We start from the raw sequence: 15,887 nt of genomic DNA, 5'->3' as shown, positions 1-15,887 counted from the left end.
ACGCCACGCCACTGATTTTGCGGCCGAAAATCAAATGATTTTTTCGGCAAAAGTTTGTATAGAAACCCTAATTTATAAATATCTCTTGCGAACAGCTTCGAGTTGTCACTTCGTTATTTGTTGAGGTTATTTTAAATTCTGGATCGTTGAAGCTTCATCGGTTCCTGGATCCTTTGTCGATTGCCAACTGTGCGGTAAAACCTGGGTCCCAGGGTAAAACAATAAGCAATGATAGGGCATTTGTCTACTAAGCAGAACGCACCATCAAAAACTACACACTCAGATTTTACTGCCGAACTTAAGCAAAACTCTGAAGAAATCAGAACAACTTATCGCTCGACAGAAATAAATGCCGAGTCTCGACGCTTTTACGTGTTGATATGAAAACATTTAAGGCACAATGGAATTACATGCTGTTCCCCTAAATCCAAGTACTTCAACCTGTAACAAAGCTTTTTGTGAAAATTTCTGTAAATTTTGATTTTAACCCACTTTAAATCGTATTCATTGCTTCGGGACAACTGAAACCTGAAAGAAATTAAAATCTCAAGTGCAGTTAGGCTGAAAATAAAATTGTCATTTAAGTAGGCACCCCTCAATTGATTTTAATTTTTTATCACAATATATCACTTTTTTTTAATTTGTCCATGTTTTGATAAAATTCTCATTCACTTTTGCCAGAAATGAACAACATGAAAAGCACAGATTCTTCATCTAATTAGACATTTTTTATTCAGCTGTATGTTTGATTTTCAAATGATAATTTGGGTACTTCAAATATAACAATCAATTATTCTTTTAAATTCTTTGCAAAACCAATTTATCCAATACAATATCGAAGAGTTTTCAAAAGCTTGTAAAAATCTGTGCTCAAAGTTACAGTTTATTCAAAAAAATGTTTGTTATGGTCAAATCGGCACGGATTCTGGGGTCGGTGTTTGGATTTTTGCGTCGACGACCACTTCCCAGTGCTGGTTTTCTGCGATGCGCCATCTGGTTGTGATTAAATGTGGTAGAGTATTAAGCATACCAGTACCAGTAAACGAAGACTCACTCACTACTGTAACCAACACGAAAATACGCACCCGCGCAATAACTAAGTCGACTTATTTTTCGCATTTCAACTTGATTCGCAAGGGTTTTGGGTAGCGGTGGGCAGCAATAGTCAATATTATGCTTTCGAGCTGATGTAAAGCATAGTGTGTGTATTCTTAAGTTTAAAGGCAACGCGGACATATCGTTTATTCATCACAGGTTGAGAATTTCCAACTTTCCTGGTGATTTAAAGCATCATTAAGCTTCCAGACAGGTGAGCATACATGTGACGAAATGGATGCATTTCGTTTCAGGGGACAGTCTGCTTCTGCTACACTCTGTAATAGGAGAAATGCTGTATCTTTTTCTCTAGTACACTGACGATGATCAAAGATCTATTTTTAGAGATACCCATATTTAGGCCGTTCCTTTGATGTATGTTATTAGGTGTTCTTTAACTGGTGGTCGTGTTGTATAAACCACATTGGCACGGAGCATAGAATTGTTCTAAGACACGATAGCATCTAGTTAAACAATCCGCTACAGTGATTTTATTGAGTCATCAAGTTGGAAAGCATATGATGAACTTGAAAAAAGAACGAACTTGTGAGCACTGTTTGTGTGGGTGTTTGACATTGAATTTCTCGCGCGTTTGTGTTATTTTGTGTTGAGAATAGTGTGTCAAGATGGATGATCGTGGTTGTCAATGCAAAAGAAATTCTGAGCATTTAAAAAGTGCGTTTAGGAGATCTCGAATGTTTTCCCACAGAGAGAGAGGCAGAGAGAGAGAGAGAGAGAGAGAGAGAGAGAGAGAGAAAGAGAGAGAGAGTTCTTGTTTCTAAGAAACGTTTGGTTTTTCTACTACATTACAACCCTGATGATTTCACACCATTTTTTTACTTTGACACTTTTTTTTACACGGAGCTCACACTAGCTACCCAACGTTTGGTTTGATTGTAAGTGTGAGTCCCGTGCAGGGATGCCACATTTGAAGATTTTCTAGCACAGGCTCAATGCTCAAACGTATTGTTTTGCCATGTTATTCGATGATTTTCAATTAAATGAATTACTCACGAAAAAGATAACAATGTTTTGCTTCTTTTGCCAAAAACAGATTTGTAAAATATTGTTTTGCCATCAAGTTAAACTCATTTGCGTTTTTGTGATGTGCCCGAAAATCTTCAAAATCTGGCATGCCTGGTCCCGTGTAAAAAGTGACAGTTCGTCACGCTCACGAGGTACAAACTAATAAGTGTCAAACGAAAAAGTGACCAACCATCGGGCGTTGAGAGTATCCAGATTCAAGAGGTTGCTAAATAAAGCTATACAGCATCTATTCCCGAGCAGACGGAAATAACTTGGGAATAACATTTTTTGATATTTGAAAATACTAGGCCAATAACATTTTATGTTATTTATAACAAGATTTGTTATTCGTCGTTATGATTTTTTTTGTTATTGGATTGTTATTGTAATAACAGACTAATAACATTTTTAGTTATTCTTCGAACAAATCTTTGTTATTATTTTTTGTTATAATTAACAACTAATCCGATCATCCCAATAACAGTTGGAGTTATTCTTCCATAACAAAAAATGTTATTCCAAAGTTGTTTTGACTTTCAACCAATATCAGACCTATAAACATAAACTGTTATTAAACCCTTATGCAAAAATGGATTTTTCAGGAAGATTCCATAACACTTTCTGTTATTTTAACAGAATTTGTTATTGAAATGGCATGAATTTTGTTATTACCGTCTGCCCGGGTTTGAAAAGACCCTAAACCGAAAAAAAGTTCTCCGATCGGGCTCACAATTATTCTGGGGGTTCCTTGGCCAACATAATTAGACCCGTATTTTTTTTTTGTTTGGCCATTAAGGTGACCTACATCGTGCTAGAGTGGTTAAAAAAATGGCAATTTTCGTATTTTTTCGCAAAAACATTTTTTTTTTCAAAAAATCATATCTCCGCGCCATTTCATCCGATTTTATCTGTCTTTGACGCAAAAGTTTGGCTATTTGAGAAAAATAGTAAAAAGTTTCAAAAATCTAGCTCGTATAAAGTCGTATAAAAACTTAAAATGGCGTTTTGGCCGTGTCTGGACCAAAGAGCCTTTGTCTGAAAATATTTTTATCGGATTCCTCGGAAAAAAAATATTTCTCAAAATATATTTAAAAAAATTGGCGATGTCGAACCGTATGTTTCCGAGATATGTTTTTTTCAACCCGGGCAGACGGTAATAACAAAATTCATGTCATTTCAATAACAAATACTGTTAAAATAACAGAAAGTGTTATGGAATCTTTTTGAAAAATCCATTTTTGCATAAGGGTTGAATAACAGTTTATGTTATCATAACAAATTTGTTATTGGTCTGACATTGGTTGAAAGTCAAAACAACTTTGGAATAACATTTTTTGTTATGGAAGAATACCTTCAACTGTTATTGGGATGATCGGATTAGTTGTTAAAATAACAAAAAATAATAACAAAGATTTGTTCGAAGAATAACTACAAATGTTATAAGCAGTGTTGTAAATGAGTGATAAAAAAACTATCAATAGATTATCTCTGCACCAAACATATCCGTGAGTATAGCGGCCGTCACTATAGCTTGTGAGATCTCTTCTTGTGTCTCGTGATTCCCAGCGATGTCGTTCTCTCTCTCTATCACTCTTCCCCTTTTCCTCGACTATGCGCTCTCACCGCTGAGTCTCTCAATCTCTCCGAAAACTGCAATGAGGGAACGGGAGATGGCGATTAGGAGCCGACCACGCATGACGTCCCGTTAAACTGCGTTTGCGAAATTGGTTTTGTGGCGGCTTTTGTGGTTAAACGCTGTTGCGGTAGGATGATCGTGGAAGCGGGAATGAGAGAGAAAAGGAAAATGTCAATCGCGAGTGAGTAAACACGAAAACGTGTTCGGCTATGTTCGGCGCTGAGAGTTTCAATGAAGAGAAAAGAGCAGTTGTATTTGAGGCATGAATATTCAGGCGGGATAATTGTAGTTGCTGAGAGCTGATATTTTGATATTTTAACAACCCTGGTTATAAGTCTGTTATTATAAAAACAATCCAATAACAAAAAAATACCGCCGTAACAAGCAAGAGGTCGTCGGATTTTGACCCCGTCCAGCTTATCGCCCTTTTTGTAGATGGGGCACACGACACCATCCATCCATTCCTCCGGTAGTTTCTCCTCCTTCCAGATCTTGGAGATCACACACTGAAGCGCCCTCGCCAGTTTCTCTCCTCCATATTTGAAGAGCTCACTGGGTAACCGATCCTTGCCGGCAGCCGGCTGTTGTTCTTCAGCTTCCTTATATCCCTCTTCACCGTCTCCAGATCGGGTGCTGGGAACTGTTCATCAGATGCGGGCGCTCCAAGGTTGACTCCATCGCCGTATCCTTTCGCTTCATCGCCGTTGAGGTACTCGTTGAAGTACTGCTTCTACCTGTCCAACACCTCGCTTTTGTCCACGATCAAGTTTCCCTCGTTGTCCCTGCATACATCGGCTCGCGGCACGAAGCCTTTGCGGGACCGGTTCACCTTCTCGTAAAACTTCCGCGACTCGTTGCTCCATTTCTGCGCAATTCCGGTCTTCCTGCTGGCGCTTCTTGAACTTGAAGACCGCGACCTGCCGATTCCGAGCCTGCCTGCTTCCTGTCGTAAGCTGCCTTCTTCTCGGCGGTAATCCGTTGGCACCGTTGGCACTCGTCGCCAATCGTTTCGGCTGACTCGGATCGCACTACCCAGTGTGGCTTCCGCTGCACTGCCGTTCCTCCTCATCTGGCAGATTCGCTTCCAGCTGCTGGGCGTAACTGTGGGCCACATCTCCGCTCTGCAGACATGCGGTGTTGAACGGAGGGGCCCGCCGGCTTCGGCGTTAGTTGAACACCGTCGACAGATTTGAGCGCATGTGGTCCGAGTCTGAGTCGGGCGGAGAAGAATACACCTAGTTGTCAGTGTCATCCACTTGCGAACTGTCAGTGAGAGCCGCCTTCATTTTTTGTTACTGTTCTTATTTGGTTTGAGCAGTATTGTATTTGAAGGAAAATAAATTAAAAAAAGTATTTTAATTTGTAAATGTATTTTTGGACGTAGACCGTTCATTAAATGCCAAAGAGGCCAAAAATATGTAATAAACGATTATTTGTTTTTTGCTAATTTTAATTGAAGTTTAAAATATGTTTTCATGAGATATATTTCCTTATGACCATAAATCAAACAATGTTATGTCATACATACATGTGCTTAAACTAAGACTTATTAAGTTGGTAGTAGTAGTAGTCAATGTGTTAAAATATATAATAGAGTGTAACAAAAATGGCTTTTTGGCGGGCATTCAAGGGTTTGTTCCGGTGGGCATACTAAGCCCAAATCCAAAATATGAGCTTGATTGGACGTAACAGGAGCTGGCGCTCCGCCCTTCAATTTTAAATGGGATTTAACCCGTAAAAAAACATTTTTTCAAAAATGTCACTTTTTAAGGCATTTTGGCCACTGAAGCGTTTATTTTCAACATTATTGGCGTGTAGGCCAGATCCTTGCGCATCTTTTGGTATATATAACATTGAAATTTGGAGCACCCTGGAGCTCGTAAAGACCTTCAAAGTTTGGCATTTTTTCGAAAAATCGGCCCCGGCAAAAAAGATATGCGTCGCGCCTCGCGACGCCCTAGACGCCATTTGATTTTGCTGGGGTCAATTTTTCGAAAAAATGACAAACTTTGAAGGTCTGTACCGAGCTCCAGGGTGCTCCAAATTTCAATGTTATATATACCAAAAGATGCGCAAGGATCTGGCCTACACGCCAATGATGTTGAAAATAAACGCTTCAGTGGCCAAAATGCCTCAAAAAGTGATATTTTTGAAAAAATCTTTTTTTACGGGTTAAATCCCATTTAAAATTAAAGGGCGGAGCGCCAGCTCCTGTTACGTCCAATCAAGCTCATATTTTGGATTTGGGCTTAGTATGCCCACCGGAACAAACCCTTGAATGCCCGCCAAAAAGTCATTTTTGTTACATCCTAATATATAAATCGTTCCTTCAGTAGAACCCGAGCTTTGAGGGAAGTGACGCAAATTCTCTGGGCGAAAATGCGAACAAAGAGGGGAAAAACGGCGAGCTGGAGGTTAACACGGATAGATAGGAAGCGGAACCGTTTTCGTAAGCCACCGTTTAAAAAAAAAAAATTACTCTGCAAAACCGGCATCTCGGAAGAATGATCACGTCACAGCGAATTCACTTAACTTCCTCCACAGCTCGGGTTTTGCATTTTATTGCAACCAGAATTGAAAAGATGGAAAACAAAGTTCGGCAGTTCCTCCGCTGTCGGGCGCGGTTCCGGATTAAAAACAGAAGGATCGCTCTCGACAAGCAGGAAGCAGCAACTCTCTCTCCAGAAGCAACTCCCTCCCCCACGCCTGTGGAGTCACGAAGGGACAAGGCAATGCGATACTCTACAGTTCGGCTGAGCTGAGGAGGATCTTCAACGAGTTCAGCATCCAGTTGAAACTCAGCAAGACCCACTCAGATCGGTTTCATGTTGCTGTCATTTGTTTGAAAAAATATTATCATTATTTTTTATGTAACTTTCATGATTCCCGGTCCTAACCTGGTCTGAGTCATGCACGATCTTGAGCACTGTTTTGAAATGTGCTGCAAGAAAATTTGAATTGTCAAGAAAGGCAGATGACGACTGACTGGGAATTTATATGGGAAGAGAAATTATCTTGCACAAAAAACAAAAACAACAACAAGAAAATGAATAAGAATAAGAAGTCCTCTTCGCTTCTCCCTCCCAGGTCCGAGTCAATAATCGCACCGCGAAAGGCGCGCACGTGCGTTACGTCCGAGAAGAATCGGCCGTCGATCAGAACGTGGTCGATTTGCGTTTTCGTCCGTTGGTCAGTTGATGTCCAGGATGATGCGAGGAAAGTATAGGTGCTCCTGACCACCATTCCACGGGAGGCTGCAAAGTCGATGCAGCGTTGGCCGTTGTCATTCGTGACCGAGTGCAGGCTTTCTGGGCCTATAGTCGGCCAAAACATTTCCTCCCTTCCGAACCGAGCGTTCATGTCCCCAATGATGACTTTCACATCCTGCCGCGGTTGTTTCCGCTGTGCTTAAAGGAAATGGCTATGAACCAGGCGCTTCCATATTCTTGTAGATGGCTCATATAATTTGGAGGAGACGCATGTTTTTTTTTTTTTAAATTGTTCGATTTTTTTTTGTAAAAAAAAACTAAATTCTGGTAAGTCCGCGTGGACATAAAATCAAATTTGTCGATTGCAACGGATTCGGGGAATACTTTTCTCTGAGGAACCGATGAGATATCGTGCTGCGCATGATACAAGTTTTGTTTTGTCGTGTAGTGTTATATATTCCAGAGAAAACGACACCTAACATTTTCAATAACTCTATTTTAAACCAGGTTTTTGATTTGCAGATATATACACCAACATGGCTGAACCATTACTAAGCTCGTGCTGTCGCTGCTATTCGCTGCGGGCCGGATCCTTAATTTCGGGAATTATGGGCATTTTGCTATCAATAATATCCATCATTGTTATTTTCACCACCAGAGTAGAATTCAAAACAATTCTCATGGATTGGTTACCGCAGAATGTTGTGAAAATTATTTTTGCTCTCAACTTGTGTATGACCATTCTAATCTCTTTGCTCATGATTTTTGGAGTACTCAAGGTAGGTTAAATATTTTATTACAATTAAAGCAGAATAAGAACCGCATTGATAACACCGACCAACAAAATTTCTGCGCAGACTCAACTCGAGGGGAAGCATGAAATTTGGGGTCCCCAGAAACACGTGCACTTTGAATTTTTCAAAAATATTCAGACAGGGTCGAATGGTTTTTCTCCAAAGTTTGTATGGAGGATTAGTGCTGTTCGGTACTCCCACATATTGTATGCATTTTTTTGGTTATATGCAAGAGTGACGAACCGCCTTAATTCTCCATACAAACTTTGGAGAAAAACCATTCGGCCCTGTCTGAATATTTTTGAAAAATTCAAAGTACACGTGTTTCTGGGGACCCCAAATTTCATGCTTCCCCTCTAGTTGAGCCTGCGCAGCCTTTTTTTGTCATGTTTTTGTTGGTCAGTGTAATTTATTACTTTTTGCAGAAAAATCATTACCTAATGATGCCCTGGGTTATTCTTGGAATCATGCTGGCGATTGGATTGTTAATCAGTGTCATATATACCGCGGTGGTTTATTTCATCGATGGATTTGTTCTCGGTGGCACGTTATGGATTATTATTGGTCTCTTGTCAGTTGGTGAGTACAAAATAATGATTGACAATTTATACGGATTGGTGCCCGCAAAAAAAAAAGTTGTTTTGAATAAATATGAACGCATCAACATTTTTGTTTTGTTTTGTGTCGATGTTGCGAGTTTTAACTATAAACTATAAATATCATTATTGGGCTGACGAGTTTTATTAAGCAACTTATGTTTGTAGCTACAATAAACTATGATTTCAGAAAATTTATTTTTATTTTCTAGTTATCTACACCTACATGTGGACCGTAGTGTACAGCCATTTCGTTGTACAAAAAAATGAAAATGAACGCGGCCTTTACTCAAAGCAGCCTTACCGACGTTAAAGACTATTCTTTAACGCGACCGGAAATGTTCTTATTTACACTTCTAACAATCTGACCGAGTGAGCTTGCTCGAACAAATGTGCCAGATCGAATTGTCGTAAATTCTAACAAACAGTAGAGATATTTATTTTTGATGTTATTTAACTGTGGTCAAATTTAACTTTGGGTAATTCTCTACCAACTCACACGAAATCGGAAAAAGTTGCCCCGACCCCTCTTCGATTTGCGTTAAACTTTGTCCTAAGGGGTAACTTTTGTCCTTGATCACGAATCCGAGGTCCGTTTTTACTATATCTCGTGACGGAGGGGCGGTACGACCCCTTCAATTTTTGAACATGCGAAAAAAGAGGTGTTTTTCAGTAATTTGCATTTTGAAAAGGGGTATAGAAATTATATAGAATGGAAATTTGGTGTCAAAATAACTTTTGATGGCGTACTCAAAATCTCGAATAAAACGTATTTTTCACCGAAAAAAACACTATAAAAGTTTCAAAAACTCTGCCGTTTTCCAAGTCATTTTAAGGGAAATTTAATGTACTTTTCGAATTTACATTATTAGATTTAGACCAACATTTTTCATTTTAAAATTCGTATTTTTTGTAAAGCAGAGCAGACAATTACAAAAAATATATAAATATATATGATCGTATGATATATATCATATGATATATAAATCATACACATCACGAGTTATCGCGATTTTACATAAAAAAAGTTTTGAAAAAGTTGGGCATCGTTGATCATGGTCGTTCACGTCGAAACAAATAGAAACGCAAAACAGTAGTTTATGCAACAAGTTGCGAAAACAACATTTTTTCAGCACGAGTCGTACATTTAAATAAATACGACAAGTGCTTTTTGAATGGAAAAACGCTTTTTGAATGGAATTTTATGTCAAACATTCATGTGGTAAGTAAATTCACCGTTCAAAACAAAACAGATTTCAAAAAAGTGTCCACGTGGTTTATGGGTCCTTAACAGTTCCTTTGGCAACAAATTTCCGTCTCATCACCGTTTCAGACTGCAAATAATTGAAAAACACGCCTTTTTTCGCATGTTCAAAAATGAAAGGGGTCGGACCTCGGATTCGTGATCATGGACAAAAGTTACCCCTAAGGACAAAGTTTCACACAAATCGAAGAGGGGTCGGGGCAACTGCTGTGTGAGTTTGCGGAAAATTACCCCTTATTATTCAATTAAAACAAGTTCTACACAAACTCAATCCGATGGAAATATTTTTTGGGCGGCATGGAACCATGTTTTCCTCACAAACAAAAGTACAAATTAAACTCAAAGAAATTGTTGTAAATTATTTAGATTTGTTTAAATAAGTCTGTTTGGTGATGAGTTAGAAGAATCTATTTGACCAAAATAATATTTCCAACGGTGAAATTGCTTCTAAACAATTTGCTGCAAATAATTTGTTGTTGTACTAACATTTCGTCCATTTGTTTGCGTAGCAAGATAAATTAACATTGTTATGTAAAACTTACACTATTTAAATAAATGTTATTCTTAAAGTATTATTTTTTTTCATTATATCACAATCCAAAATACGTCTACAATATGCCCAGTTCTCATATATACAGCAATTCCTCACGAAAACAGCATGAAAAAAACAAAAGTACTCGGATCGGGCTCAATTTTTTTCTTGGGGTTCCGTGACCGAAATAATTAGATTTTTTTTGTTTGCTCATTAGGGTGACCTATGCCGTGTTAAGGTGGTCCGATAATTTGCCATTTTCGTCGATTTTCGACTTTTTTTCAAAAGATCATAACTCCCTGCCATTTCAACCGATTTTAGCTTTGCGTATTTGCGTATAAGAGCAAATGAAAGTTGATAAGTTGGCCTTTCAAAGAAAAATAGTAAAAAGTTTCAAAAATCTGGTCTAACATATGAAAAGGTCGTATGAAACTTTAAAATGCCGTTTTGACGGGACCAAAGAGCCTATGTCTGGAAATATTTTTATCGGATTACTCGGATAATCTTACATAGCCAGTTTTCATACGAATTTTTCAAATGTTAAGCAAGATTTTTGAGAATTCTTCCTATTTTTCACAAATGGTCAAACTAACACTCAAACGCTCGGGTAGTCATTTGACCCATATTTTTTTCGTAGAAATCTCATAACTTTTGGTAGAATTGACCAATTTGGATGCTTCCGGTTGCAAAAGATCCAGATTTGTCTATAGTTTTAGCTGTCAGATGGGGGACAAATATGGTCCATTATTAACGAAGATATTCCGGATTCCGTTGGGGTACCTCGGCCCTTCTATTTGGGTTTTTGGTCAATATAACAAAAACATTTTCACAAAACGATGCCGGAAATGATGCAAAACTTCAAGGCATCATTATTTATTAAAGTGGCAAACGTATAGTTTGTGATACTTCATTTCAACTGGAAATGGCAAAATGTTAAAAGTTAACTGAATTTAAAATGTTATTCTTTAATTTTTTTAATTCGTTATAATTTTAAATCAAAGAACGATTAAAACATAATTGCATAATTTGGCCAAACTTTCAATATTACGCCCTTTTGAAATGCTAGTCTTGATTTAAAAAATATGAAAATCAACCGTGACAACATGACAGTTTTCGTGAGTTGCGCGTATCCACCGACAGATGGCAAGTGGGCCTCGTCGGAGTAAAAAAAAAAGCAAAGTAATCCACTTTAACGACCCCCGGGTCTTTTGTGGTCTCTGTTGCAAGTTTCTGCTCATTTCTAGGCGTCCGAAGATTATGTGTGGTGAGTCACCCAAAACCTCTTTTACGCAAATGGACCGACGTTTTACTTCCCCATCCGATAGAAGACGTGGTCAGGCAAATCTCGTCTCGAAAAATGCCACCGGGTCCGTCTGGGATTGAACCCAGGCCATACTGGGGTTAAGAGGCTACCACGCTAACCACTAAACCACCGGACCCGGCAAAGTACGTCCATCAAATACGCAACTCAAAATTTGCATAGGAAACTTTTTTTTCGTGACGGCTTTTGTGGCACGCTCACTTCAACAGTTCTAGACTAATATTTGAACGTGGCGTATCTCTAAACAAGTTTTTAAAGAAAATGATTCCATAATGCTTATTTTGTCGTTTTAAACCAAAACAAGGCAAAAACTATATTTAGTTAAACTATTCGCCATTTTCAAAAATTTGCTCCCGGGCTGATGAAAATATGGTTTCGAAAAGATCGGAAAATTTCACAAATGTTTCATATTTTAACATTGTAAATCGGACTATTGACGTTAGAAAATGGTGGGTTGTTCGGGTGAGACTTAGAAAACATCAATTTTCCTTTGCATGGCAATATCTCAGCAACTATGGGTCGTATCAACAAAGTTCAAAAAAGCAAAATATAGAGAATTTTCTTAGCTTTTCAAACATTTTTTTTTAAAGTGGGCAAACAACTGCGACTATTTTTAAAAAAAGTTACCTAAAAATGGCTATAACTTGAAAACGGTGCACTTTATCAAAGTTTCACTAAAGTACTCTTTGATTGCAAATTTGATTTTACATTGAAAAATGAAAATGAAAAATTTATGCGACCAATATTTCGATTTTTTGAAAAAATCAGCATTCATTCAAAAATTCATAACTCGGTCAAAGATTTTTTGCACAACCTGGAAATTTCTGAAAAGTTTTCATTTTATGTCCCCTAAAACATATCAAAAAATAAAAAAAATTAAAAAGAGTTTTTTTTGCAAATCAAGTTTTAGTGACAAAAAGGTTTTTAAAGGTTTTTTTCTGATCCAAAACTTGAGTGTAGGGGAGACTGGGGAGACTTGATCCCCGGGAACACTTGATCCCAAGCCTGTATCTCGTCACCATGTGGGTAAAACAATTAGCTTTGTTCTAGAAAGTTGTGCGAAATTAACCAAAACTCATTGAAGAAAACAAAGAAAAAAATATAAAAAATGTTTAGATTAAGTTACACACATTTTTCTAAAACGAGCTGCAAAAAACTTCCAAGAGATCTTTTTTTCTTTTTTTGATACGCATAGAAAACACTAAAAAACTATTCAAAAAAATATTTTTTATATATAAATTGTTTGATAAACTTATCAACTCCAAAACCCTTACGCATTTGATGTTAAGTTTATCGTAATACTATTTTTACAATCAATTGTTTAAAAAAGTGCGTTTAGGGAGACTTGATCCCTGCATTTTTACAGTCACTGGAATCAGCCTCAAGATTAATTAATTGGGCTGGGTTTTCATACATAGTTTCCTTTAGTATAGTTGTACATAACTTACTGCAGTTTGAACCTTTTTTCAAAAGTTTTGTAAACAAAAATTTCCAGCTTTTGTAAACATGCTTAATTTTGGTCTAAACAATAATATTATAAGTTTTTAAATATTTTACATACTAAACTTGTTATATTTTGAACACAAACGTACAGGTTTTATGTGAAATTGCTGTAACTTATAGAAAATTAAAAGTTTGGATGAATAAGAAACATTTTGCTTAAGATTTCTTCAAAATGTTGAAAGGGGGATCAAGTTACCCCTAACATTTTTAAAATGCCGGTTTAAAATATTTTTTTAAAACGCTTGCATGATTCGAAGAGTTCATCTGATGAAATACCCTTATTAGCCAAACATAGATGAATGTTTAAGCTTTTAATTCATGCAAAAAGTTTATAGTTTTGTGAGAAATTGACAGAGTTATTTGTGATACAAAAAAAGGGGATCAAGTCTCCCCACTCTCCCCTATGCTCTGCCACGTGTTCACCGTCTGACATGGGGCGTCGTGGTTTTCACCTCATTTTCTCTTTTATGCGCGTGGCGCATCGAAAAATCCAGTTTTTATGTTCAAAAAACCATATCTAGAAAATTAAACTAAACTGCATTTATACCTTCAAAGTGGAGAAAATGCATATTAGGACATGCACATATAAGACATTTATGCGAACAGGGGCAGGTAACTGGTTACTTTTTGTTTCAAATTTGAAAATAAGCCTTGAAATTTGTTTTTTCCCCCTCTCTTGAAATCGACGAAAACTTCAAATAAAATGTGTACTTGCGTAGGGTGGTTCAACTTGGTTGATCTATCAGAACACGGTTCAATTATCGGTTGCATTTAGGTCTCTTAACAACTCTCCAAAATTTCGTCCTTACGTTGTGCATTTCAATTGTGTGTGGAAATTGACATGGAAAATCCAACTTTTCCAAGTTTCGATTTATTCAATAATTATTTTTCGCTTTATTTTTCAAACCAAGACAATTGCTTAAACTTGAGGAAATAAATCGAATGATACAGCTAGCTCAACAATGGTGTATACCGCTATATTCGGGATTTTTTAAAGATACTGGGATTTAGAGGCTACCACTCTAACCACTAAACCACTGGACCCGGCACGTGAAGGTGGGCCTAGGAGGTCAAATTAAGAAGTCCAATTTTCGAGTGGTTCCATAGCCTTTCCTCAGTAAAAATCCATATAACGACGAGGCAGTGTAATAATGAATTTCATTTAAGCAAAATTTGTTTGTGTGATTCATATTTGTACCGATTTTATTTCAAATAGGCTTTCCCGATTTCTCAAAAAGCTATGCAAATTGGTGCTTGTGCTAATTTTCCTACTATTATATACCAAACGAACTTGAACGGTGGCGCGCAAATACACAGAATTTCCCCTCCAGGGGAAAATGATCCGAAGTTAAACCGTTGCCTGGCAACCCCCGATGGTGGCGTCGGTCGCTAGGATGCTGAAACCTGCTGCAACTTGGGAAGAAAAAGTTCTTTCTGGTGGACGGACTCACTTTACGTGCCCCGCCGTAGAAACATCTCGTTTGCTGTTGTGACAAAGACTACCTGTGTTGTTAGATTTTTTTTTCTTCTGCAATCTATTGGGTAATATATATGTATATTTGCAATGTATACATATGTATGTAACTAGCGTATTGTTTCAAAAAGTAATTTACAATGCCGTTGTTCTGGTTATGGCTTGTGCAAAATCCTTATTCTACTCGTGCTTGTAATGCGACATTCGCAGTAGCCACCCAACGGGACAAAGTGTGAATCAAACCATTTCCAATTATGTGATTTATTTGAGCTCAAATAATATATAATCGATTCAGTATAGCGAGTGGAACTGGTGCATGTAAATAAAAATGATGATAATTTAGTGCAATGTGCGTGAAAAAGGACTTTTTGCTACAAAGTTACAATTTGCTGCTACAAAAATGAGCCAGACGAGCTTACTTCAATGCCTATTTTCTACTAATCTTCTTCTGTCTTGTGGCTGATCTTTTACATAACTGCAGTGTAAAAAGCAGGAATGAACTTCACCTAAGTGGTAAGTAAATTTTGTTTGGTTAATGTTTTTTTAATTAGTTGATTGTTCATACGCCCGTTCGAGTTTTCCATTTCAAACAAATTTTACTCAAAAATCAATACCAGAAAATCGTCAAACTTCGTTTTGTTTGAACGTTCCTATTGTTGTTTTCTGTACCTCAACCCCGAATCGGCACATTACTTCGTCTCGAAACATCATCATACGTCTGGTCGGCACAGGATAAAAATGTGGGCTTGTATGCTTGTGTGTTGTGCTTGGGTGTAACATAAATTCTCTCAGTAGACTGCACCCGATTATTACGCTCTTGGATGCATCCCGGCGAATCCAAAATGGCGGTGATTGGTTCACTCCAGTGGTTGTAAAACTTGAACATGTGGATACTAATTGATTCCGGGGGCATGTCAACACAGTCATGTGAGCAATTCTCTGAGATTTCGGTAATTCAATATTTTTGTATTTTTTAATCCGGCTGAAACTTTTTTGGTGCCTTCGGTATGCCCAAAGAAGCCATTTTGCATCATTACTTTGTCCATATAATTTTCCATACAAATTTGGAAACTGTCGATACAAAAATGATTTATGATAATTCGATAATCTGTATCTTTGGAAGGAATTTTTCGATCGATTTTGTGTCTTCGGCAAAGTTGTAGGTATGAATAAGGACTACACTGAAAAAATATGATACACGGTAAATTTTTTTTTGTGATTTTTAATTTCAATTTTTGTCACTAAAACTTGGTTTGCCAAAAAAGACACTATTTTAATTTTTTTATTTTCTGATATGTTTTAGGGGACATCAAATGCCAACTTTTCAGAAATTTCCAGAAAAAAAATTACAATAGTGGGCAAACATGAGCCTTAATTAAATGAAAAACTTTGACTATTTTCAAAAAAGTTACCTAAAGATGACTATATAATTTTATT

General features: G+C 37.3%; 1 protein-coding gene and 1 long non-coding RNA gene across 3 annotated transcripts; both read left to right on the top strand.

Annotated features, from left to right (window-relative positions):
- Positions 1 to 1,054: 1,054 nt before the first annotated feature.
- On the top strand, positions 1,055 to 10,189 carry LOC120429227 (uncharacterized). 2 transcript variants are annotated; one of them, XM_052711370.1, is made up of 4 exons: positions 1,055 to 1,309; positions 7,474 to 7,745; positions 8,186 to 8,339; positions 8,569 to 10,189. In XM_052711370.1, the coding sequence occupies exons 2-4, from the start codon at positions 7,503 to 7,505 to the stop codon at positions 8,667 to 8,669; spliced, it is 498 nt and encodes a 165-aa protein (XP_052567330.1). In that variant the 5' UTR covers positions 1,055 to 1,309; positions 7,474 to 7,502; the 3' UTR covers positions 8,670 to 10,189. The 2 variants fall into 2 exon arrangements, with proteins under 2 accessions (XP_052567330.1, XP_039450375.1); XM_039594441.2 differs by having other exon boundaries at positions 1,058 to 1,309; positions 7,489 to 7,745.
- A 3,586-nt stretch (positions 10,190 to 13,775) lies between these two features.
- LOC128093698 (uncharacterized) lies at positions 13,776 to 14,798 on the top strand. The gene is made up of 2 exons (XR_008212682.1): positions 13,776 to 14,518; positions 14,746 to 14,798. It is a non-coding gene; the product is annotated as an uncharacterized LOC128093698 (long non-coding RNA).
- The last annotated feature ends 1,089 nt before the right edge of the window (positions 14,799 to 15,887 follow it).

This window comes from Culex pipiens, unplaced genomic scaffold, assembly GCF_016801865.2.
Source record: "Culex pipiens pallens isolate TS unplaced genomic scaffold, TS_CPP_V2 Cpp_Un0003, whole genome shotgun sequence".
NCBI classification, from domain to species: Eukaryota; Metazoa; Arthropoda; class Insecta; order Diptera; family Culicidae; genus Culex; species Culex pipiens.
The sequence above is the reverse complement of the archived record's forward strand: the minus strand, read 5'-3'. Positions and strand labels throughout refer to the sequence as shown.

Excerpts from the sequence above, each read along its gene's own strand:
- LOC120429227 (XM_052711370.1), top strand. The coding sequence starts at position 7,503 with ATGGCTGAACCATTACTAAGCTCGTGCTGTCGCTGCTATTCGCTGCGG. Across the intron at positions 7,746-8,185 it reads TGATTTTTGGAGTACTCAAG|AAAAATCATTACCTAATGAT; the intron begins GTAGGTTAAATA and ends TACTTTTTGCAG. Across the intron at positions 8,340-8,568 it reads TATTGGTCTCTTGTCAGTTG|TTATCTACACCTACATGTGG; the intron begins GTGAGTACAAAA and ends TTTATTTTCTAG.